Source organism: Heptranchias perlo, chromosome 18 (assembly GCF_035084215.1).
Source record: "Heptranchias perlo isolate sHepPer1 chromosome 18, sHepPer1.hap1, whole genome shotgun sequence".
NCBI lineage: Eukaryota > Metazoa > Chordata > Chondrichthyes > Hexanchiformes > Hexanchidae > Heptranchias > Heptranchias perlo.
The window spans coordinates 15,153,535-15,178,380 of NC_090342.1; the positions used below are offsets into that span (position 1 = coordinate 15,153,535).

Below are 24,846 nucleotides of genomic sequence, written 5' to 3' on the forward strand. Positions count from 1 at the left end.
GGGAGTTCAAAAATGCTACCAGCTGCTTCAGATCAGCGTTGCACACTGGTTAACGTAATAATCTCCCTACTTTACATGCTGCCGGCATTCATTAGGTGCGTGTGCACTAACACCTTTACCAAGATGGCGTCCTGCGTACATCATGCATAAGTGTGCGTGCGCATGTCGGATATCATTTTCAGGGCTTAGGAGTCCCCGTGGTGCCTACACAACAGGCGCTACGTGGCCCAATTTAGTCCCCGATGTGTCCAGTTTGAACGAGTCCTGAATTTGGTGCATTTAGTAAACAGTTTGTGATTTAATGGTGTACTGCAATAATTTCCTTCAATGGGATTCATTGCATAGTGCATGCATCTTTCAGTATTTGTTTCGTCTAACTTTTATCTTGTTGCATTCTCTAGTGTAACTCTGTTTGAAGTGTAAATTGATGATCTATGGTACACTTATTGACTGATCTTATTAATTTTATTGCATCTCACTGTATAAAGCAAGTAAATCAGATGAAATTAATTTCTTGATTAGATAATACTACCAATAATAGAATGCATTTGGTTGTACTTTCAGTTTGAAGATTTTGTACCAACACCATCATCCTCAGACTGATGTGTCTGTTATGGACTGTTAGTCCAGTCTTAAAAAATGAAATACTAACAACTTACATATTCACATTTATTTTCTCATCAATAGATTCTAGAGAACATGGTACAGATATCTATGGTTATGATACTGACAGTCAAAATGGAGTTTCTATGGACTGGGGCTGCCCATGTTTGAAATGGCATCCTTTTCAGCCCAATCAATGGGCAACTTTGTGTAACAGTAGTTATATTGAATTGTAAGTACCTGCTGATTTTTTTCCTTTTGGCTTACAAGTTTAAACTTTTTTTGCTAAATCTTGCAAGTGAGCTACTTTCAGGGCTACAGATGGCAAAACACATTACTGTGATCTTTAGAAATCACAATGTAAATCCTAATTATTATGCAGGTTCTTTAACCTCGACCAGTTGCACGTTGACGTCAGGTTCTTGCTGCTTAATAATAGAAATGTCTGTGCACAGTTTTTAATTATTTTAGCTGAGTCTCTAAAACTTGGAAGACTAATGGCAAGATTCTCATACATTGATCTCTGCCTTTAATATAACTTTAACTGTACTTTAGTAATCGGACTGAAGGGGCAACAAAAATCAGATTTTATTCTTAACTTTTTTTAATATATTAGATTTGAAAAATGCATCACTGCTCTAAGAGTTGCTAGAATCTTAATGATTGTAAAATGCTTTGAAAATCTTTAATGTGTTCAATTTCACTAAATTGATTTCAAAAGTTGTTTCCGATTATTACAGTATAAATTGTGATTAAGTTTATTCATTTATACAAATCTGTTTTATATTTTTGTGTTACTGTTTTTATTAGACCTGCTCCAGGCTATCAAGTAAATGCAGACAAAGGATTTAATTTTTCAACAACAGATGATTCATTTATTTGCCAAAAGAAGAACCACTTTCAGGTCACAGTGAATGTTGGTTTGATTGGATGTCCAAAATATGTTAAAACACCTCTAGACCTTAAACCAATTGAAACATTCTTCTTGAAAGTTTTTGGAGTAAAGGCGAGTTTTGAAATTAGATATGCTTCTGCTGTTTCACTTTTGAATTTAAATAATTTATGTATAAGTCTCTAAAAAGTGAAGCTTGCCAGTATAGTTTTGTGCAGGGAATATGTCAGTAATCATAGCACAAATCTATAGTGGGAAAGATAATGGCCTGTAAATTGCACTGAGCATCGAACCAACAGTGCTCAACGCTCATTGGATTTGAACTCACCCACTAAGTTACCGTGTTCTCTTTGACAACTTCCTTGAAATGTGAGTTCAAAGGATTGCAACGTTCTTTCGTGGGCTTTGTGAGTGGGGAAAGGATCTCTATGTTCCCTCAACCAATCAGCATGAAGCATGCCATAAGATTAAAAGACTGAGATAAAAGAGGCAGAAAGAAAAAGTAAAAACATTCTTTCTTAAATTTTTTAATTAAATTTTATTTTATATGCCCAAAAACTATTAAAATCAGGAGTAATGAGACTCCACATTTTTAAAAGTTTCAGTGCCAGAGAGGTTGTTTGGCAGTCATTACTACTTACCATGCAGTTAAAAGTTAGTTTAGACCAAAAAACTCAGCGTATCTTTTTGTGACGAGATTAGTTAGTTTCCAGCTGGGCAGGCGGGCAAGTTGTTGCTGGTCCATTGACTGCAGCTGGCGAGGTCCCTTTAACGGAAACTTTCAGATCACCGGTAAATCAGGAAGAGCGGGTTCTGGATTTCGGCATTTCACTGCACATGTGCACTCTCCAGAACTTGCTCTTCCATTTTCGCTGAAGTAACGGTGAGCCCTGTTAGCTTCACCGATATTTGAAGAGCAATTTCTGGGCCATTAGAAATTATATTTTGTTTAATTTTACATCTTAATCTCTGATTTATAACAAATCTTCAGAGTCAAATTATTTTAAGACTTTAGTTATATACTTGGATTTAGTTTAAATATATAACTGTTTTAGTTCGAAGTACTCATGGAAATCGTATAAATTAATATTGCACTGGAGTTCAAAACATATACTTGCAAATGGTGATTTAAAACTGATAACTTAAGTAAATGCATTCAGATCAGTTTGATATACTCTGAGATTCAAACCTTCATTTCAAAGTAACTACTTTTCACTTTCATAGATCACAAGGTGCTGTAACTAAGACACAGTGATGACCTAAATTCCCTGAGCACTATTTTTAATTATTCTAATTGCTAAATGCAAATTCTGACTTGGATATATCACCATTAAACAAAAAAATGCAAACAATAGTAACACAAAGAAATCAGTCATGTTTTTAATATGATTGCTTCTGCTTCTGACTGTAGTGCATGAATGATAGTAATTTAAATATTTATGATGCTTCCATACTATATTGTTAAATGTTGTCTGTGGCATTTATTAATTAACTACAAAAATGATTCAATTTTACAATGTCCAGTATATGTCCCAAGTCTGTGGAAAGCAGTATATAAATACTGGAAGAACTGAAATTGTTTACCATGAACTAATCTAAACTGAATTTGTGCGCATTGATATTTATCGTTTGCCACTGCTCCCAATTTGGTGCTATCTGACATTTTTAGATATTTTGGACACAATTCTTTTCTCTAAATCATTTATAAAAATTATCGACAACAGTGGCCCCAACATTGAATCTTTTGGCTCTCCACTGGTAACTGGCTGCCAACCAAATATCTGCCCATGTTCTACTATCCGTTGTTGGCTAGCAACCAACCATTTACCAATCCATTTTAATACATTCCCATCTCTCCCATGGGCTTGGACCTTACGCAATAGCCAATTATGTGGGACAATATCAAATAGCTTCCTGAAATCCAGGTAGATAACATCCACTTTCTCTCCCCTATCTACTAGGTCTATCATCTCTTCAAAAGGAATCCAATAAATTAGTCAAACATGACCCCTCACTCCTAAAACCATGTTGACTATCTTGTATTAGCTCATGCCCCTCAAGATATTCTCTGTATATTATCCCTCAAAATATTTTTAATCACTTTTCCAACTGTGGACGATAGGCTTACAGATCTATAATTTGAACGTTCATCCCTCAGCCCTTTTTTGAAACTGCGAGTCACATTTGTTGCTTTCCAATCCTCTGGGATTTGGCCTGAGTCCAGTGAACTCTGAGAAACATCCACAAGAGGATTTGCAATTTTTTGACTCAATTCCTTCAGAACCCTGGGATGAAAGTTGTCAGAGCCAGGAGCCTAATCTATCTTGAGCTTCAACAAGTTCGCCACTTATGTTGCCTCTTGAAATTTTAACATTTTTCAGTCTACTTTCACCTTTAAATTGTACCCTCAATCTAGCATTTCTACCACCATTTCTTTTGTGAATGCTGTTGAAAAATAACGGTTAAGTACTTCAGCAAATTCACTATCTTCGGACAAAACTTCTCCATTGTCATTTTTTAGTTAGCGAACCCCTCTTTGCACCTTTTGTTTACTCCTGACATACTTGAAGAATGCTTTACTGTTCTGCTTTATGTTTCCAGCCATGTTTTCCTGTGCCAAAATATTAAACTTTAATGTGTATATGTGTAATATTTTCTTCACTTTCATACTTGCAATGAAAGTATTACAGTACTTAAACTTTATTTTTGCACACAGATTGAGGCCACGAATCAAGTGATCATCATTGAACAATCTCAATCAGACCGAAGCAAGAAACCTTTTAATCCAATCAGGTAAAATGACTGATATGGAGATTGTCTAAAATTATGTATTTTTTTAAATGAGATATGAGATATCTTCTGAGAAAATTTAGCTTCTCCCAATGACGCAATGTCTTTAGCCAGTGAATAACTGAATTGTACAGTTTCAGTGCCTGGTCTGCAGTGAGTTACTGATGTCAGCTAGGCAACAGCAGAAGTGCAACAATTGACCTTTAAACCCCTGAGTGAGGCGGGCAAAATCGTCCATGGTTCCCACTCCTGATCCCTGCTGCAAGTATGCATACGTGGACAGGATTGAGCTTGGCTGCAGTGCCTCCCTACGTTTGTGTAGGCTAACACAAATAACGCCCACTTAGACTAGATACTGGAGGAGAACCGGCATCTGTGGAACTGGACCCCAGCCAGTAATTAATATCTTCAGGTGAAAATCTATACTTTTTTTTTTCTTTTAGGCATTACAGCTGTAGTTTTGAACCTCTTGTGCTGTTTTAATGCTCAGGGAGGTGGTGCCAGTTAAAGCACATTAAACAATGCTGCCCTACTTGTACTGAGTGCCTTATACTCTTCTATGCCAGGGGTGCTCTAGTTTCCTCCAAAATTCACAGCATCAATGTCTGTGCACACAGAACTTGGATGCACACACTTCAATGTACTTACCTGAGGGATTTTAACTTACGCTAGTTAAGTAGAGCCAGCAAAGTCCTCCTGCAATGTCAGACCATTTATTTATTTAAGACAGTTTGGGTGTGCAGATTTCAGGTTCTACTGAAATTATGCCAGCACAACCCTGAATTCAGCATGGGATTCGTACAAAATCAACAGCATGTTGCTGATTGTGGTTTACATTCTGAATTTTCCATGAAGTCATCAAAGCGTGGCTCTGGTTTAGAAAATAGTACAGAGTTTAAGAATTTCACATATGCATATAATATTTGTGGTGTTCAGAACACACCTTTGATCTGCCTACCATCATTGGAACTATAAGGAATATTTCCCACATACACTATTTACCATGCTCATCCTGTGTTATGACATTAAAATAGTAATCAGCTATATCAGACTGTCCTCTTTAATCCAACTACTTTTCGAATAAGAAGAAAAACTGGAAATCCTCAATAAAAACAGAAAATGCTGGAAGTACACTGCAGGTCCACCAACATCTGAAAAGAGAAGGAAACAGGTTAATGTTTGAAGTAGAAACCCATGATCAGAATTGATTGTAAAAAAGCTTTTACCCAAAATATTAATCTATAGATATCTTTTCTCTCTTCATATGATGACAGACTTTTTGTGTATCTCTAGCACTCTCTACTCCTTTTGAGCTTTCTTAAGTGTGCTCAGCTTCTTCCTATCCGTTTTGGTACTGTTTTCCTCTATAAGTTCTCAGGTGTCTTCTGGTTCTGCTGTAGCCTCTGTAGGTTGCATTTCTCATAATTGCTGTTCTTGTACCATTTTTCTATACTGAGAGTATAGGCTCAGTGGTCCCATCTTACACTACTTTTATAGTAGTCTCCTCAGTTCTTTCCCATCCTCCATTAAAGTGTGAATTCTTTTCAGTAGAAACACTTGAAAACAAAGGTGCAAATAGATGCAATGGTGGGATGGCAGAAAGTCAGTGAGAAACAGATGCACATAGTGGTAAGAAGTAGAAATAAGTACATTGAAACCTGTCTCACATTATCATCATTGATACTCTTACTACTTCAAGCAAAAGTTAATTAATGTGTTGAAATCAATAGAGTAATTATATGATATTAAGTATCAGTAAAGTTGAAGACACAGGAAGTTATTTAATTTTGGATGTACACAGTAGTTCTGTGTATGTAACCAATAAATTTAAGGGTACGTTTAAACCACAATTTCAGCATTAGCACAAAGAAGCTTCAACTTAACATTGATGCTGGATTAGCAATATAATTCTGGAGTCAGGGTATGCACTGACTTCGGAGAGACTCTTACACCAGTGCTATGCAAAACTGAGGGACGCTTTTCAAACGAATGTACAATTAATTCAAACGTTTGAAGATTGCTGCCCACGTAAACAAAGTCTAAACATTTAAAACTTAACTGGTCAGAGAGGAGCTCTGTACGTGTGTGGAACCACAGATTGTTCTAGTGTAAGCAGGTTACTACCTGGCTAGAATTGATACTGCAGCTGCCAGTCTACAAGTTATCTGTAAAGTAGCATGTTAGGTGAGATGCCTATCAATATTTCACACATTGCGTCTTTCATGGTTTATAGTGAATTCAGTGTTTTTTTTTTGAAAGGGTTAATTTGCCAGGAGACCAAACTACAAAAATCACTTTGGGAAGATTACACTTCAGTGAAACAACAGCTAACAACATGAGGAAGAAAGGAAAACCTAATCCTGATCAGAGGTATAGGACTGTGATTCATATATAATAAAATATGAGTGTTGTAACAAAATGAGTACTGCATGGATATGTTATTTAACACCCTATATTAATCACAATCTTGAAGAAGGGTCTACACAAAATATTGACTCATCTTGTTTTTCAGATGCTGTTATGCTGTTAAACCTGTTGTGTGTTTCTAGTATATTTTTGTTATCACAATTTTGGTCCTTTTCAATATTAGCTTATGATTTTATTTTAATATATTCACTCATAACTCATCAAAAATGGCCAGTGTTTAATAATTTTTTAAAAATGAGGCTAGGTCTAATAGGACACTCTCCTTTCTCTAGATACTTCATGCTTGTGGTTGGTCTGTATGCTGTCAGCCAAAACCAGAATTATTTATTAGCTGCTCATGCATCTGAAAGAATAATTGTGCGGGTAAGTATGTTGAAATTCAGCTGCATTCAAGGAAAAGGGTTTTGAATATATTTCAAATTATTAATATAACTACAACTTAATAAAGAGGATAGCACAGAGTTTGTGTGTAATACAAGGCAGTAACATGTTGAGATAAGATTGAACAACAAAGTTCTCAAGATTTTTCAGCATCATTTAAATCCATTTATCATATTATTGCCTTTGAACACACGTAAAGTGTGTTATTCTTTTAAATAATAGTATTTCTGCTGGTAGTATGTCATGGCCAACAGCAACAGATGGTCGAATCCAACTCAACACCATGTGATTAGCCTAGAAGTAACATCAGGCTTTGTTTTACTGCTTAATACAGGGGAAGGAAATCATTTCCATATATTATAAAGTCTTATCTTCAAACTTTGCTGTTCACTTCAATAAAAAGACAACTACTGTCTTGACATTTGATTTTATAGTGCATATTTCTTGTGTACTTTCTATTGCATATGGGTTTTGTATTAATATTAAAAGATAAAGTTATCAATAGTTTACACAAATAATACACTAGTAAACAAAAGTTTACTGAGTATTACTTTCTTAAATCAGCCAGCTATTGTACTGTCTGGATAGGAACATCTTAAAAGTCCATTTGCAATGAAAAACACAATTTAAGTGTTAGATGATTATCCATTGTCCAGAGTTGTATAAAATTGTCACTTCGTTTACTCAAGTAAATGTAAATAGAGATAAACAGGGTTATATATAATATATACAATTTTAATATATCAAAAAGTACTAGTTATGAATTTGGAATAACTTTTGGCACCTTAACATCTTTCAGGCTTCAAATCCTAGTCAGTTTGAAAATGACCATGAAGTAACATGGCAGCGAGGACATGCTCCTAACACTGTTGTCTGTCATGGCCAAGTGGGAATCAACACAGATACTCCAGATGAGGCATTGGTTGTGTGTGGCAATGTAAAAGTAATGGGAACAGTCATGCATCCATCTGACAGACGAGCTAAACAGAATATCCATGAGGTGGGTATTTATGATGCATGTATTGAATTATACAAAGTGACCAAGATTTTCCTCTCCAGCACAATTGTAAGCAGAAATATGGTGGGGCTTCCCCCCCCTCCCACCTCTGTGACATCTCCGGGGTCAGCCTCAATGATATTTTTGGCAGGCTTCAGGTGGCATTTGCATCTGTGCTTGAGAGAGCTCGCCACTGGGGGGAGGGAGAAATGGCTGGTGCTGCAGCACTGGGATACTAGCAGCAGCTTAAAGGGACAGACAGCCTCAAACAAAAAAAACAAATTGCAGATCTGATGGAGTGCACAAAATCTCGTGATGCAGACCTCGCAATCACTTCTGCCAATGCTATCACAGACAAACATGCCTGTAACAGATAGATTTCTACAATATATGTGATATTATCTTTTGAAAGTATTCTTTTTATCCTGTAGGTTGATACTACCGAGCAACTAAAACGGATAACACAAATGAGGCTAGTTGAGTATGACTACAAGCCTGACTTTGCATCCAAAATGGGAGTAGATTGCCCTCATGAAACAGGTAATGTAGCTCAAATTTTATTAACCATTCAGAAAATATTCAGTGGAGTATGTTATTTTTATGCTTTTGGAAAAATGTTAATTTGGTATGATGGTAGCACTTAAAAACGAAACAATCTTTGCATCCTGCAATATAGATGAAAACAGACAAGTACTGGTGTGATAAGCCTTTATATAGTGAGTAGAGCAGACCCAAAAAAGCAATTGTGACTTCATTGTTTTTGTATTCTGTCTGTACAGGTCTAATAGGTGTATAAATGGCATGTCACAACAACCCATGTGTTGTGCTGTGTTTATGATGATCAGAAACTCAGTGAATGGCAGAACAGGCTAGAGGGGCTGAATGGCCTAGTCCTGTTCCAATGTCCCATGAGATTTTTATATTGAATGGTTTGTTGGTTTCTTTGCATTAAAAGTTTTGTATTTTGTGTCATGGTTTTGAGTAATGATCCAATTTAGTTCACTCTTATTTGATGTCATGATACCACTAATTTTCTTTTGTAAGTGCATTCATATTTACACATAGCTGGAATGGTGCTTCATTTCCTTTTGCTGGACTGTCATCATCTATAATGCTGAATTCTTGGTTGACTTGTCTGATATTTCTGGGTTTTGTACATATTTGTGTTCTATGGAATAGTAACATTAATGCTAATGACTTGTGTGACATCTGCCCGTTTGATGCTGTTCCTTTTAGTCCCTCATGGAAAAACATAGCATAGATGGAAACCAAAGACTATTAATGACAGATTGATGGGGCAGGAAAGGTGAAGTTGTTTCTATTTATAGGTTTTAGTCAATAACATATTATAACCATTTATCTGCAGCATGTGACATTTCCCATTTATTTCAACTTTTTGTTGTCCTTGCAAATGGTTTCCACCCCCCCCCCCAGTTTTTTATTGCTATCATGCAGAATGCATTTTTTTTGTTTTTGCTAAATAAAAATGTTTCCACTTGTTGGAGAGTCCAGACCTAGGAGCCATAAATGTAAGATAATAAATCATCATCGTTCCTTCATCATTGCTGGGTCAAAATCCTGGAACTCCCTTCCTAACAGCACTGTGGGAGAACCTTCACACACGGACTGCAGAGGTTCAAGAAGGCGGCTCACCACCACCTTCTCAAGGGCAGTTAGGGATGGGCAATAAATGCTGGTCTCGCCAGCGACGCCCACATCCAGTGAATGAATAAAAAAAAAATCCAATAAGGAATTCAGGAGAAACTTCTTCACTCAGAGAGTGTTGAGAATGTGGAACTCGCTGCCACATGGAGTGGTTGAGGCGAATAGCAAAGATGCGTTTAAGGGGAAACTAGAAGGAGAAATTAATAGAAAGATATGTTGATTGGGTTAGATGAAGTAGGGTGGTAGGAGGCTCGTGTGGAGCATAGGTGTTGGGCCAAATGGCCTGTTTCTGTGTTGCAAATTCTATGTAATTCTATGTAATATGTAAAATTCCTCGACTACTATGGTTAGTCGGTTTTTTTTATTGGACATGAAGACATTTTTTCAAGTATTAGATCTTCTATGGTATCTTCCACTGATCTGTTTAGCTGTTGTGACGTAGCCTTGCACATTAGTTAAGCGATGCCTTAATTTTTATGAAGTAATTTTAGTTTTCATTATTTTTTGTATATAATTTCCTAATCTAGAGTTGGTTACTACTTGTCTGTTTTTGCCTTGTTGGTTGTTTATTTGATCCTTTTGATCATTCAGTAGCTTGTTCACTTTCTTTTTTTTGTGCTGTGGATTTCTCTATTGTTATTGCTGTTTGAGTTTCTATGATAATGTATTATATTTGTATTAGTTTCTGCTGGTATTTATAAAAGTTATTATTGAAATGTTTGTTTTGTGTCTTCATTTGAAAAGTCATCGTTATAGGAAAGAGGTCTGAGAATCCTAGGTCAACATTCACTTTGCAAGTATAATAGCAAGTTGTTAGTTCTGTCTGTGTATTATTACCATTCATTCCATTTTACACTCTATTTCCATGTTGGGATTGATCAGTAGGGGGTTGCTATGGAAATTATAGTACGAAGTAATTGCAAGGCAACAGATAAACTACATGAGGTACTGGAGATATCGGATAGTAGATTTTAATGTGTCACATGGAAGTACTGTTTTGATCACAATTCTGATGAAAGGTTTATGTAATATTTCAGTTTTTGTTAAAAATATTTCTGTGTTAAGTTGCTTGTGTTTTGTGATTTTATTGATTTTTTTTATATCGCCATTTTATTTCTTTAAATTAAATTTGAGTGTTTAGTTTGGTCTGTAGAGCAAATAGAGTCTGTAGAGTGATACTATCAGTACGAAATTTGATCATGTAGCGAAATAGTTAACTCAATGGCTAAAAGTAGGCCAATGAAGAAGTGATATTACGTTGCTGGTATTTGCTGTTCCATGGGACATTGTATGAACTGGATTTCCTTTACATATGACAGTCTTTAAAATTAGATTGTAAAATATTAGAAAATTGAATCAATATCAGCTTAAAAACTGTTTGTTATAAAATTTTAGTTGAAGTATGCGATCTTATTAAACTAATGCAAGTTTGCTTTTATAATGGTTAAAAATCATTGCTGATAAGATTTACACATTACCGTGTTTAATGGTTAACTGCAAGTGTTATGTCCTCTTGTTTTAAACAGGTATAATAGCACAGGAAGTGAAGGAAATCCTGCCATCAGCTGTAAGGGAAGTTGGGGATGTGACCTATACCAATGGCGATAAAATCGAGAATTTCCTCATGGTTGACAAAGTAATGGAATTTAGAATTTCTAATATTTGTGACCGATTTATGATCTGAAATGTTCAAAAATAGTGGTCATTTTCCCAGGCTTCAATCTATAGATTCTTTGACATTGAAAATGTTATCATTTGAATTAAAGTTGAGGTTCCCATAAAGTTTAATTCTTTTAAAAGTTACCTTAGGCCATGTTAGTTACCAAAACTATTTGAGTATACTCTTACTTCTCAAAGATCTTCAAAAAATCTTATGTGGCAGTTATTGGAACCCTAATTTGCATTTCATAAGTGAGAAGGCAGTCCAACTCTTGAGATTTCCAGTAAAATAAAAGCTGGGAGTCCATTCTGCAACATTTACACATGTCCAATAAAGAAAGAACAAATGAACTTGGATTTATAAAGCGCTTTTCACATCTTAATAAATATTTTTATATTTTTTTCTTTTAAATTCTCATTATGAAGGCCGTAAGTGTCAATTATGTCTCTAATAGCAATTATGTCTCTAATTCCTGAAGTGGAAATTACACTTACTTATGGATTTCAGTCTTGGTTTCATATTTATAGTATTATGAAATGGTTTTCAGTTTACTTTTGCTTACTTCAAAAGAGCTGTCTGTCATTATAAAAGAATAAAGAATGGGGAACAGCTATTCAAGCCACTTAGCTTTCCTAGATTCAGACCTGAGGCACATTAAAAGCATGTTCTATCTCTGTATTCCCCATTGAATTAGGAATCTGCCCTTTCCTTTTTGAAATGGTCTAACCAAGTTTCCATTCACTGCATTAGGGGGTCAGACTATTATTCCATTAGTGAACTGCTCTAATGCTGCCGGCTCCCTTTTGCAACCAATGGTGACATCAAAGTAAACTTGTTGGGTTTACTTAGGCCGTCGCCTGAAAAAACTTATTTTTATGGGTCTTGCTGGCTAGAAGCATCAACAAATCCAGCAAATTTATTTTGATATTGCCACTGGCTGGACAAGATCCACATAGGGAGCTGGTGGAAAAAACACTAAATGCAATATAAAATCCACTTAAGTTGAAGCAGTTGCTCTTCAGGATCTGTTTAGTCCAAAAGTTGTAGCTGTGAAGGCAACTCAGATCTTCTCTATTTTTGCAGGATGTTTAATTAGTAGTTAGTTGTTCTAAGAAAATTGATTTGTTTCTCCTACTGCTGTACATACTTCTGGATTTGAACTTTTGTTAGTTGAAAAAGAATGTTTCCTTTCTGCAGGAACAAATTTTCATGGAGAATGTTGGGGCAGTGAAAGAGCTGTGCAAGTTGACTGACAATTTGGAAAAAAGAATTCAAGAATTAGAAGTCTGGAACAAAAATCTTGCCAAGCTGAAGTGGATTGGGAGCATGAAATCTACAATAAGTGAGAAAAATAGGAACAGGTATATATATTTTCCAATTTATGTTCTGTATTAATGAACTTTGTAGAAAAAAAGTTACACTTATGTGGCACTATGTTGGTAAATTCATTGCATGATGTGGCACTTAGCCACGCAGACCAAGAATTTCTCAGCTTCAATCGCTGTTCTGTGCTGAGCTAGCAAGTCTTAGCTGAAGTAAAAATAAGGCCACTGCAATGACCTGCATTCCTGGGCTCGAGAGGGAAAACATTCCCTGAAGTTCCCACTCATAATTACTTTCTAGTGTTGGGTGCTGGAAGTGGTTGTGGAAGGTTGATGAGAAGAGAATTAAGCATAGCCGTGATGGCCATCTATGACAGAATAGTCCAACATCACTCACTGGATATTCTCCCACACTAAAATGGCCTGGGAAATACCAGAGAATTACTCATACCTGTGGAGCTATATGAATGTCAATTGCCCACTCAGAAAAGGAGTAAAGAAACCAAATTATTAGAGGGGAAAATTAAATTAGAAAGAAAAGTTGTACTTTATTCAACAATTTATTTCTGTTACCACTGTAACATACTAAGTACTACAAAATATTGCTTCATTAAAATAGTATCATTAATTGGTATTTGTAACTAAATTGCTATAATCAAACCTATTTTGTATTATAACTCATTACATCACTGACCATTGTTTTAGCTGCGTAAAAAGACAGTATCAACACATTAAGAAATCACCTGATCACCTCATCAACAATGAGTGTGCTCACAATGTCATCAACTGTATTCTGTCTCTGTAAGGAGCAATAACAAACACTATAGCTCATTCTTATTTTCCTTTCTCTTCTAAGAATTTATAAGCAAATACCATCTATGGCCAAGAGGAGAGATGTTTGTCCTACTGCAGGCTTCTTGTCACTCTGAGACAAATCAGAGTTTTCTTTTACCTCTTTCTCTACTGCAAGGAAAGATACCTGAATTGTGTTTTTAAATCTCACCAGCTACAACAATTAAATAAATCATTTAAAAAAACAATTTACCTTGGGAATGAAGGAACCTTTCAAGGTTATACCCACTGCTAACACGCTCCTGTGAATTCCCTCACTATTCACTTTGTTTTTCATCCTGTTTGTGTCTCCATCTCTGTTTTTTATTTCATTCATTATTTCTTGCTCATTTCTAGCAGATTTCATTTTTAGGTCCCTCTGTGACCATTTCCACGGCTCCATCATCAGTTCGTGCTGCTGAACCGCAGACTAGTGTGACTTTTGGAACATGGCCACATGTCTGCCATAGAACAAAAGAAATCCATTTTTTTGAACATGTATAAATAGAAAACATGGTAGTGTTTAGTTCAATATGGGATTTTTAACCTCTCTGATCCTGCTCCATTACACACTGAAAACTTTATTTCTGATGCGTTATATAACTTGTCTAATTATCACTCCAATGAGATTTGCATAGATAATTTTCTGACTTTGCAATTCTGGCGGGGAATCTCGCACCCAGGTAGTTCATAACAGAAGTCCAAACGTCCATTGTGCGAAATTTTCCAACCATTAGTCAAGTTAGCACTTTATAGGTTTATAACTTTAAACCACTTTATAGGTTTTATAGCACTTTATAGGTTTATAAAAGAAAACAAAAAAAAATTATTGTGTATCTAATGAAAAGACTAATTAAATTAGGATTTCTTTACTGTTTTATAGCTTATTAAGTCGGACAAGCAACATTCCACCACCAAAGAAACCTGTTATAGCCAAACGCAAGGTATGTCAGAGCAAAAGAATGCTGTATTGTTTTGTTAATTCTTTTTCTTATGGTGAAAAATGAGCAGTGTGGCAGAATTTTGTTTGGAATTCTATGGGTCAAAATCCACAATTCCCTACCTAACAGGACGTGGGAGCAACTTGACCACACAAACTGCAGAACATGACCCACCACTACCTTATCGAGGCCAACTAGGGATAGGTAATAGTTGCCAGAGACACCTACGTACCAAAAATGAATTAAAAAACATCCCTTATTTTTAAAGAATTTTTTGAGAACTGATTGAACCGATAATTCAAAACCATTTTTTGCACTAAAAAATTCAATTATCCAATAATTTTAATTAAGTAATGTAAATAACACAGCAAAGTGGGAATTTAATACTAAAAAAATTATATTATTACATATGTTGAATTAAGTGACTTTGAATTAAGAGAAGTAAAAAGAAAAGAAAAAAAAATAATTTATATAAGCGCCTTTCACGACCGTAGGACGTCTCTAAACAGCCAATGAATTACTTTTGAATTGTAGTCATTGTTGTAATGTGGGAAACGCAGCAGCTAAGTTGGACACAGCAAGCTCCCACAAATAGCAATGAGATAAATAACCAGATCATCTGTTTTTTAGGTGTTCGTTGAGGGATAAATATTGGCCAGGACACCAAGAGAACTCCGATGCTCTAATAGACTAGACTTTTCAGTTGTTTTATCAGCCAACCATCTGGTAGATTTTGAAATTGTATGGTCTCAAACAATTGTAAACATTATTGTAGCTCTCTAGAACTGTCAAATGAATGGCACAAGATCCGGTAGATGAACTGAATTAGGCAAAAGCAGCAACATTTTATAGTTTTCAAACCAAAAAAATAAAAATCTACAATGTTAAAGTTAGATTAAAACGGATAAGGTGGACTTAAAGGTACGGGAACAAAAATTATTCAAGAGGGAAGAAAGAGGAAAAACCACTGCAGGCTGACATTGGAAAATCGATGCTACACAGTGGATATTAAAACCAAGGTGTCATTCTATAATCCATTAGTGCCTTCACACTGATCTACGGAGCTAAAATTTTAATGAAAAGGATCAAAGTGTTCCATGATCGCTTGTTACATACAAGGTCAGGATTAAAAGGAATAAGTATCTGACCACTGCAAATGTTGAGGTAGCATACACAGAATTTATGAAAAGAATCTCAGAAAATAGATTTATTTGGTTTGGGTTTCATTATCAAAGGTGACCAAAATGAGTATTGAAATAGACACCTTATAAGAAAGGACGTATGTGATTTAAGATTGTATATTTTAGAAAAACACTTAATCAAAGATCAATATGAACTTGATTTATTTGTCTCAGTTGGGCAGCGATAGGAAGAGAGGGTAAATTCTGACAACCAAATTCAAATCTTAGGAGTGACTGACAAGGTCAATGAATAAATTGTGCAAATGGATTAAAAAAAAGGTTCTTAAAAGGACACACAGGCTGAAGTGTGTCACAAGGTACCAGCACATGGATTAGGTTCTGATGATATCAAAAACAATTTGAACATTGCTTTATCAACATCATCTCAACTTTCAGAAGCATTATGTCGTTGAAACACACTCCTTCATGTGTTACTTTATATCATAAGAACATAAGAAATAGGAGCAGGAGTAAGCCATATGACCCCTCGAGCCTGCTCCGCCAATCAATAAGATCATGGTTGATCTTCTACTTCAGTTCCACTTTCCCGCCCTATCCCCATATCCCTTGATTCCCTTAGTATCCAAATATTATCAATCTCAGTCTTGAATATACTCAACCACTCTGGAGTAGAGAATTCCAAAGATTCACAACCCTCTGAGTGAAGAAATTTTTCCTCATCTCGGTCCTAATTGGCCGACCCCTTATCTTGAGACTATGACCCCCTGTTCTAGACTCTCCAGCCAAGGGAAACAACCTCTCAGCATCTACCCTGTCAAGCCCTCTAAGAATTTTATGTGTTTCAATGAGATCACCTCTCATTCTTCTAAACTCCAGAGAAAGAAGATCCATTCTACTCAATCGGTCCTCATAGGACAACCCTCTCATCCCAGGAATCAATCCAGTGAACCTTTGTTTCACCCCCACTATACAAGTCTATCCTTCCTTAGGTAAGGAGACCAAAACTGTACACAGTACTCCAGGTGTGGTCTCACCAGAGCCCTATATAATTGTAGCAAGCCTTCCTTACTCTTGTACTCCAACCCCCTTGCAATAAAGGCTAACATACCATTTGCCTGCCTAATTGCTTGCTGTACCTGCATGTTAACTTCCTGTGTTTCATGTACAAGGACACCCAAATCCCACTGAATACCAACATTTCTTAGTCTCTCACCTTTTAAAAAATATTCTGCTTTTCTATTTTTCCCGCCAAAGTGGATAATTTCATGTTTACCCACATGATATTCCATCTGCCACCTTCTTTCCCACTCATTTAACCTATCTATATCCTTTTTCAGCCTCTTTGCATCCTCCTCACAGCTTACTTTCCCACCTAGCTTTGTATTGTCAGCAAATTTGGATATTACACTCTGCCTTCTCATCCATGTCATCGATATATGTTGTAAACAGCTGAGACCCAAGCACCGATCCTTGCGGCACCCCACTAGTTACAGCCTGCCAACCCGAAAATGACCCGTTTATTCCTACTCTCTGTTTTCTGTCTGTTAACCTATCCTCAATCCATGCTAATATATTACTCCCAATCCCATGAGTCCTAATCTTGTCTAACAACCTCTTGTGTGGAACCTTATCGAATACCTTTTGAAAATCTAAATATACTACATCCACTGGTTCCCCCTTATCTACCCTGCTAGTTACACCTTCAAAAAACTCTAATAGATTTGTCAAACACAATTTCCCTGTCATAAAATTGTGTTGACTCTGCTGAATCATATTATGATTTTCTAAGTGCCCTGTTACCATGTCCCTAATAATAGATTCTAGCATTTTCCCTACTACTGATGTCAGGCTAACTGGTTTACAGTTCCCTGTTTTCTCTCTCCCTCTCTTGAATAGCAGGTTTACATTTGCTACCTTCCAATCCATGGGGACCATTCTAGAATCCAGGGAATTCTGGAAGATCAAAACCAATACATCCACTATCTCTGCAGCCACCTCTTTTAAAACCCTAGGATGTAAGCCATCAGGTCCAGGGGATTTGTCTCATTAATTTCTCCAGTACTTTTTCTTTATTAATCTTAATTACTTTAAGTTCCTCCCTCTCATTAGACCCTTGGTTCCCCACTATTTCCAGTACATGTTTTGTGTCTTCTACTGTGAAGACAGATACAAAATATTTCCATATTCCCCATTATAATTTCTCCTGTCTCTGCCTCTAAGGGACCCACCTTTACATTCGCTAATCTCTTCCTTTTTACATACTTGTCGAAGCTCTTACAATCTGTTTTTATATTTCTTGCTGGTTTATTCTCATATTCAACTTTCTTCCTCTTTATCAATTTTTTGGCCATCCTTTGCCAATTTCTGAAACCCTCCAAATCCTCAGGCTTATTAATATTTTTGTCAACATTGCTAGCGTCTTCTTTTAATCCAATAATATCCTTGACTTCTCTAGTTAGCCAAGGTTGGATCACTTTTCCCGTAGAGTTTTTATTCCGCAAGAGAATGTATATTCATTGAAAATTATGATGTAATTCAATGGAAGTATTTTGTTCCATTTTTGACAAGACTTTGGGTTCTTATTTCCCTGTTAGAGGAGAATAGCATATCCTATACATATTCAGATCTAATGGTGCCATGATTCAACAGCATATTATTTTCCTTATTGGAAGTATTTCACTGTTTGCATCTTGCAAATTACGTGTAAAACTCATCATTTCTGATTTTGTGAGGGCTTATGATGTCAGCAAAACAGTCAATTCAGTTGCATCAACTTTTATGCAATTTTTATTATTTATAACCCAGGCCCACCTTACCCAGAAGAAACATGACTGTTATCCACACAAGGTTTTCCATACTGTCATCATGGCTTTATTGGGTCTCGTGGCCTTTTGGTAAGCAATTAAATTTAGTATAAATTATGCAGCATTTTTACAATTTGTGGTCCACATTCTGCCTTTTTAGTTCCCAGGTTCAGGCCTATGGTTGTGTCTCACAGTCTTCTGTTCAAAACCTGCTTGCCCTTGTATCTCTGTACCCCCCTGGTGTCCCCAGCCAAGAGGGGAGCTGAGACACTGACTTCCTCTTCATAGTGATTCACCAGTAGGCCTGGCAATAAAACCAGATACCTCGCCTCCCCTCTTGAAATGTGATCTTAAAAGAAGACATCTCCTCCTGTTCTCAGAAAAATGTGCCTATCTGGCTAATGGGCATGGAAAAAGATAATTGGCCCTCATTATTTCAGTTGTGAATTCCACAAACTGGTCCATCTGGTAAATGTGAAATTATCCACTTTGGTAGGAAGAATAGAAAAGCATAATATTTTTTTAAATGTTGGTATTCAGAGGAATTTGTGTGTCCTTGTACACGAATCACAGAAAGTTAACATGCAGGTACAGCAAGCAATTAAGAAGGTAAATGATATCTTAGCCTTTATTGCAAGGGGGTAAGGAGGTCTTGTTGCAATTATATAGGGCTCTGCTGAGACTGCACCTGGAGTGCTGTGTACAGTTTTGGTCTTCTTACCTAAGGGAGGATATACTTGCCTTCAAGGGGGTGCAAACAAGGTTCACTAGATTGATTCCTAGGATGAGAGGATTGTCCTATGAGGAAAGGTTGAGTAGAATGGGCCTGTATTCTCTGGATTTTGAAAGAATGATAGGTGATCTCATTGAAACATATACAATTCTTAGAGGGCTTGACAGGATAGATGCGGAGAGGCTGTTTCCCCTGGCTGGAGAGTCTAGAACTAGGGGTCATAGTCCCAAGGTAAGGGGTCGGCCATATAGGACCAAGATGAGGAAAAATTTCTTCCCTCAGAGGGTTGTGAATCTTTGGAATTCTCTACCCCAGAGGGCTGTGGATGCTCAGTCGTTGAGTACATTCAAGACTGGAGATTGATAAATTTTTGGACACTAAGGGAATCAAGGGATATGGGGATCGGGCAGGAAAGTGGAGTAGAGGTAGAAGATCAGCCATAATCTTTTTGAATGGTGGATCATGCTCAAGGGGCTGTATGGCCTACTCCTGCTCCTATTTCTTATGTTCTTATCTTATGTTTATTGATGCATGGCTGTTTTCCCAATTCACTTAAATGGTATAAAAATCTTATAGATTTTTTGTTGATTTTCAAATACTTTTAAAATTTCTGCCTCTGCTTATATCCCCCCACATACTGTTCCCTGGCTGAGAGGACAGGCAATTTATGCCAAGTCTTCTGTCTTTAATCCATCAATAGCAACGATGCAAAAAAAATCATTACCTCCAATTTTCATTCCCTCTCTGTGTGGAAGAACCTGTCCTGTCTTTCTCCCTTCCTTGATTGCACTGGACTTCCTCTAACTGTGCGTGGTGTGTTTTGTTTAACATTCAAAAACTTAGGGGGAACGGCCAGCACCCATAGTGCTGGATATTACCAAAATTGAAAATACAAGTGAATCAAAACAAAGTAGTATTTAGGTGATGCGAAGCTTGGATTTTAAAAGTCTGTAGATTGTAGAAGAAAGCTAAGTCTGAGGGTGCTAAGAGTTCCACAGTTTTGAGAATCTGGGAAAGAAATGAGGTGGAGGAGGAGATGTGTGGAACAGAGTATTTGGAGCTTAGAAGGAACAATAGACTCTGATTATGCTATTGGAACATAATTGTGCTGTGTCATTTTATTGCCTGTTTCTAAATTCCTTTTAAGAGCTTTTAGAACCATTATTGACTTAATAATTTTCTGCTAGATGTGCAGTCAGGTGTATAGCCAGTGGAAAAGAAATAAAACTAATCGAGATCATTTCCCTTTAGCATCCATGGCATTCAAACATTTTTATGACAAAAATGTAAAATACCACCAATATAGAGAAGAGAATAGCTTATAAAATTACAAAACATTTAAAGAACCTTAATTTTACTCCATAAGCTGCTCCACTGAGGGCATGAGGAGAAGAGTTCATGTTTGTTTTATCTATTAAATGGTGCAAAGATCGATGATGCCTTTTCCTTCTTGTTATCACAGCACTTGTTTTGATGAACTAAGATTTAGAAGTATGCTGAAATTTCCACTGCCCTATCCTGAATTAAAATAATCTTACAGATCAGCCATGATGTAATTGAATGGCAGAGCAGGTTCAAGGGGCTGAATGGCCTACTCTTGTTCCTACGTTGCCTGTAAGCACTCATCTGCTATCAATCATTTTTGGTATCCAATGGAAAATAGGTTTGCTGAATGAATCCAAGAGAAATTTGTACCATACTAATACTGGTTACCTGGACATTCTTGATATCATAACATGAAAACATGATTCGAATATAGCAAATTCTGGAAGAAAAAAAGTCTTCAGTTTTTTGGAGTTTAGAAACACAAAACTATCGGTGAACTGTTTGCCAGGTGTCGATGTCAATGGAACCTTTTTATGTTTCTTGACAGATGGACAGAGTACATATTACTATTGTAAAACCACTACTCATCAATAAATTAATGAGTAGTGGTTTTTATTTGTATGATCTAATCAATCAATAATATTAATATTTTTACAAAAAAAGTGTAAAGAAGCTTGGGCTCCACCTCAGTTTATCAGCAAAGACTGTGATACCTAGGATGTCTTGTATAAGACAATGCCAGCTCTCTGATTCTATTTTGGTTTGTTATGTTTTTGCAAGCTGTTACATTTAAACAAGATCTTACATGCAGCAATACCTGGACAACATCCAGGCTTGGGCTGATAAGTGGCAAGTAACATTCACACCAGACAAGTGCCAAGCAATGAACATCTCCAACAAGAGAGAATCTAACCACCTCCCCTTGACATTCAACGGCATTACCATTGCCGCATTCCCCACCATCAACACCCTGTGGGGTCACCATTGACCAGAAACTTAACTGAACCAGCCACATAAATACTGTGGCTACAAGAGTAGGTCACAGGCTGGGTATTCTGCGGTGAGCGACTCACCTCCTGACTACAAAGCACAAGTCAGGAGTGTGATGGAATACTCTCCGCTTGCCTGGATGAGTGCAGCTCCAACAACACTCAAGAAGCTCGACACCATCCAGGACAAAGTAGCCCGCTTGATTGGCACCCCATCCACCACCCTAAACATTCACTCCCTCCACCACCGGCGCACAGTGGCTGCAGTGTGTACCATCCACAGGATGCACTGCTGCAACTCGCCAAGGCTTCTTCGACAGCACTTCCCAAACCCACGACCCCTACCACCTAGAAGGACAAGGGCAGCAAGCATATGGGAACAACACCACCTGCACGTTCCCCTCCAAGTCACACACCACCCTGACTTGGAAATATATCGCCGTTCCTTCATCGTCGCTGGGTCAAAATCCTGGAACTTCCTACCTAACAGCACTGTGGGAGAACCTTCACCACACGGACTGCAGAGGTTCAAGGCGGCGGCAATTAGGGATGGGCAATAAATGCTGGCCTTGCCAGTGACGCCCACATCCCATGAACGAATAGAAAAAAAACTTTGTGATCAATTAGTAACAGCAGAATAACATAAATCTTAATTAGAACAGTTTGGGTAAGTTAAGCCAATTGAAACATTTATTTGCTCCTAAGCCAAAATGACTACATGTAAGGAAAGATAATTGCTTATGTATAGAGGAAGAGTTTGTTATAGGCTTACTATGTGACAAATAACATATGCTTTTTGTGACAGTGTTATTTTGATATCTGCACTTTACGTACTAACTTTGAATGAAGGAAGAAGTCTTATTAAAGATCTCAATGACAGGTAAATACTTCATAAGATGTTCCCTACAAATATCTATACGATTCTGCTCTCCACAGTATCACTGGCCCTTGTAATGCACGGTATTGCTGTTTCTAATGGAATAAAAGACAACTCTTTAGTTTGTGGTATACTTGCTTTGAAGAAAACCATTTAAAGATTTTCTACAAATGTGTTAAATCAGCAGTTCTGTTTTCTGTTGCAGCTATATTTCAGAATCATTTGCAACAAAAGATTATATTTCCTTTACTCCACATACAACTTTGTCAGGTAAATTGTTTCACTGAACACATTTAATGTATTATTATAATGTTGTAGAAAAAAGAAGTCTTTATCAACTTTATTGCAACATAAGCATGTTTTACCCATTTTATTCTGTGGCAGAGAATGCAAGTTCAGTTTATACAACAGCAAATATTGAAATCCCCTGGCCTGAAGTAAGCTTCTGTAATATCCTACCTTGTGTCACTGTGCACTGTTGTGTGCCTCAATCACAAAGAAAAGGCATTTCTAATCACCGCAAAAAGAAGAGAATTACCAAAGGTCGTCCTCTTGTGCAAAAGCTTTCACAGCTAGGTGAGATTTTATGACTCCCTATTGCTCTTAAATGAAACAAGCGTTTTATATTGCATAAATATTTGTGCTATTTTCTCTGCAACAGTAAGGTAATAACCGATGGCAGGTAGGTATTTGTATTTTCATTGCACGTAGTTAGTTATAAAAGCCTGTATCACGTGATGAATTTCAAAGTGCACTCTATAATAAAATATTATCTATTGCTGGTAGATAACAAAGGTTCCTTCACTCTTTCGGTTAGGGATGGGTGGAAACAGCCAAAAGTCACTTACACCACTTCACTCTTTCCTATGTGTTTAAGAATTACTGTAAAGGATCTTCACCAGCATCATATCCTGGGCCCTGGGATGTTCAAAAAGGGTAACACATACCTTGGAATGTGCTAACATTCAGTGATGCACTGAGTGATGGAGATGGTGCAAACAGCGAAGACCAAAGCTTGAGCAGTTTATTATCCTCAAGAAATGTTACCTGCCTTAAAATGCAGTCTAGTTTTAAAATATTTATTTTCAGAACACAGATTTGAAGAAAATATCACTGCAATGATTTGATGAGAGGCATGGCTGGCACATCAGTATAATGTCTCCGGATGTTTTCTGTTCTCTTAGTAAACACCAGAGATAAATGTGTAATACATCCGTTCTTGCTTGACTTCTTCAGTAGAAAAGCATTGAAATGCTTTATACAGGAAGTAACTCAGGAGCATGTAAGAAAAGTAGAGGCAGTAACATCAAACAACAACTGTTTATGCAAAGACAATGTTTTATTAAGGATAATCTAACAAAATGGGTAGGAATTATACAGCCTTTTAAATTATTCATTACTGTTATTCCTAATCAAAAAAACTCTTCTCCATAATGAATTTTTAATGTTAGAGAGCTTGGAAACAAAAGCAGATTGGAAACAAAGAAAGCTGTGTATTGTACCATTTGTTTAGAAGACCTCAAATGTATTTTAATCTAGGTGCATAAGCTGCATTTCAACTTTTCTTGTTAGATTTTAGTTTGTAGACAAACTTTGAATGAAGGAAGAAGTTTATTGGATCTGAAGGGATCTTTTGAGCAGTTTTCCCCCTCCCATTGAAAATGCTGAAAGAGGAGAGCATAATAAGATGGACCATGTGGACATGTACTATTTTCTTGTCGTTCCAAGTTTTAAATGAAATAATGTAAATGGAAGCTATTTCTATTTATCAGTTTTCTGCTTCCCACCACTCCAACCCCCTCCCCAAAATCTGGCCTTTCCATATGAAGGGGAAGAATGGACCTTTCTGCAATTTCATTGATAAATCAAGACTATTGGGCCCCTCCTAAAGAAATCATATGTGGACATATTCTCTGCATTTTTATTTAATTTATCAAATACGATACTTTCATTTAACAGAGAGCACAGTGTACTTTGTGAAAACAATCTTCTGTTCAATTATCGAGTTATATCTGAATGACTCATCTCACCCATTAGATATTTGCACCTTTTTCAGCTATTGGTGGTCATAGACCTTACAAGCCACTGAAACTGGCCCTAGATGTGTACACAGCATTTATTTTTCTCCCCAAGACAAGTCCTACTTACTACATTCACTCCCAAAGGTGCTTTTAATACATGGATTTCACTAAATTACAAAAGGTGCTTGTAACAAAATTTCACGAATACATTTTAGAAGTAACAAAATATTGAATTCTCCTTTCAGAACCGAGAACAAATGTGAAGCAAAGGAAACAGGGTGATTGTAAGTGACAATTTTAGTTTTGTTCTGCATCTTCAACAGCAAACTGATAAAGATTGTTTTTTTTTAAAAGAATGATAAAAGTTCTGTGTAGTATTGACTAGCTAATATTTTAGTTCAATTTATCCTAAACAAGAGAATGAATGCCGGGATTGTTCCATCAA

The 24,846-nt window shown here is 36.6% G+C and overlaps 1 protein-coding gene across 1 annotated transcript in view; it reads left to right on the top strand.

Moving 5' to 3' along the window:
• LOC137334914 (myelin regulatory factor-like protein) overlaps positions 1-24,846 on the top strand; it is a 66,361-nt gene that overhangs the window by 24,311 nt on the left and 17,204 nt on the right. The window contains exons 6-20 of the mRNA XM_068000001.1: positions 688-835; positions 1,414-1,609; positions 4,212-4,288; positions 6,545-6,655; positions 6,985-7,075; positions 7,893-8,093; positions 8,522-8,630; positions 11,282-11,391; positions 12,613-12,776; positions 14,452-14,512; positions 18,457-18,545; positions 22,309-22,383; positions 22,586-22,650; positions 22,765-22,956; positions 24,647-24,685. Of these exons, the coding sequence (XP_067856102.1) occupies positions 688-835; positions 1,414-1,609; positions 4,212-4,288; positions 6,545-6,655; positions 6,985-7,075; positions 7,893-8,093; positions 8,522-8,630; positions 11,282-11,391; positions 12,613-12,776; positions 14,452-14,512; positions 18,457-18,545; positions 22,309-22,383; positions 22,586-22,650; positions 22,765-22,956; positions 24,647-24,685 (1,728 nt within the window). The remainder of the gene's footprint in view (positions 1-687; positions 836-1,413; positions 1,610-4,211; positions 4,289-6,544; positions 6,656-6,984; positions 7,076-7,892; positions 8,094-8,521; positions 8,631-11,281; positions 11,392-12,612; positions 12,777-14,451; positions 14,513-18,456; positions 18,546-22,308; positions 22,384-22,585; positions 22,651-22,764; positions 22,957-24,646; positions 24,686-24,846) is intronic.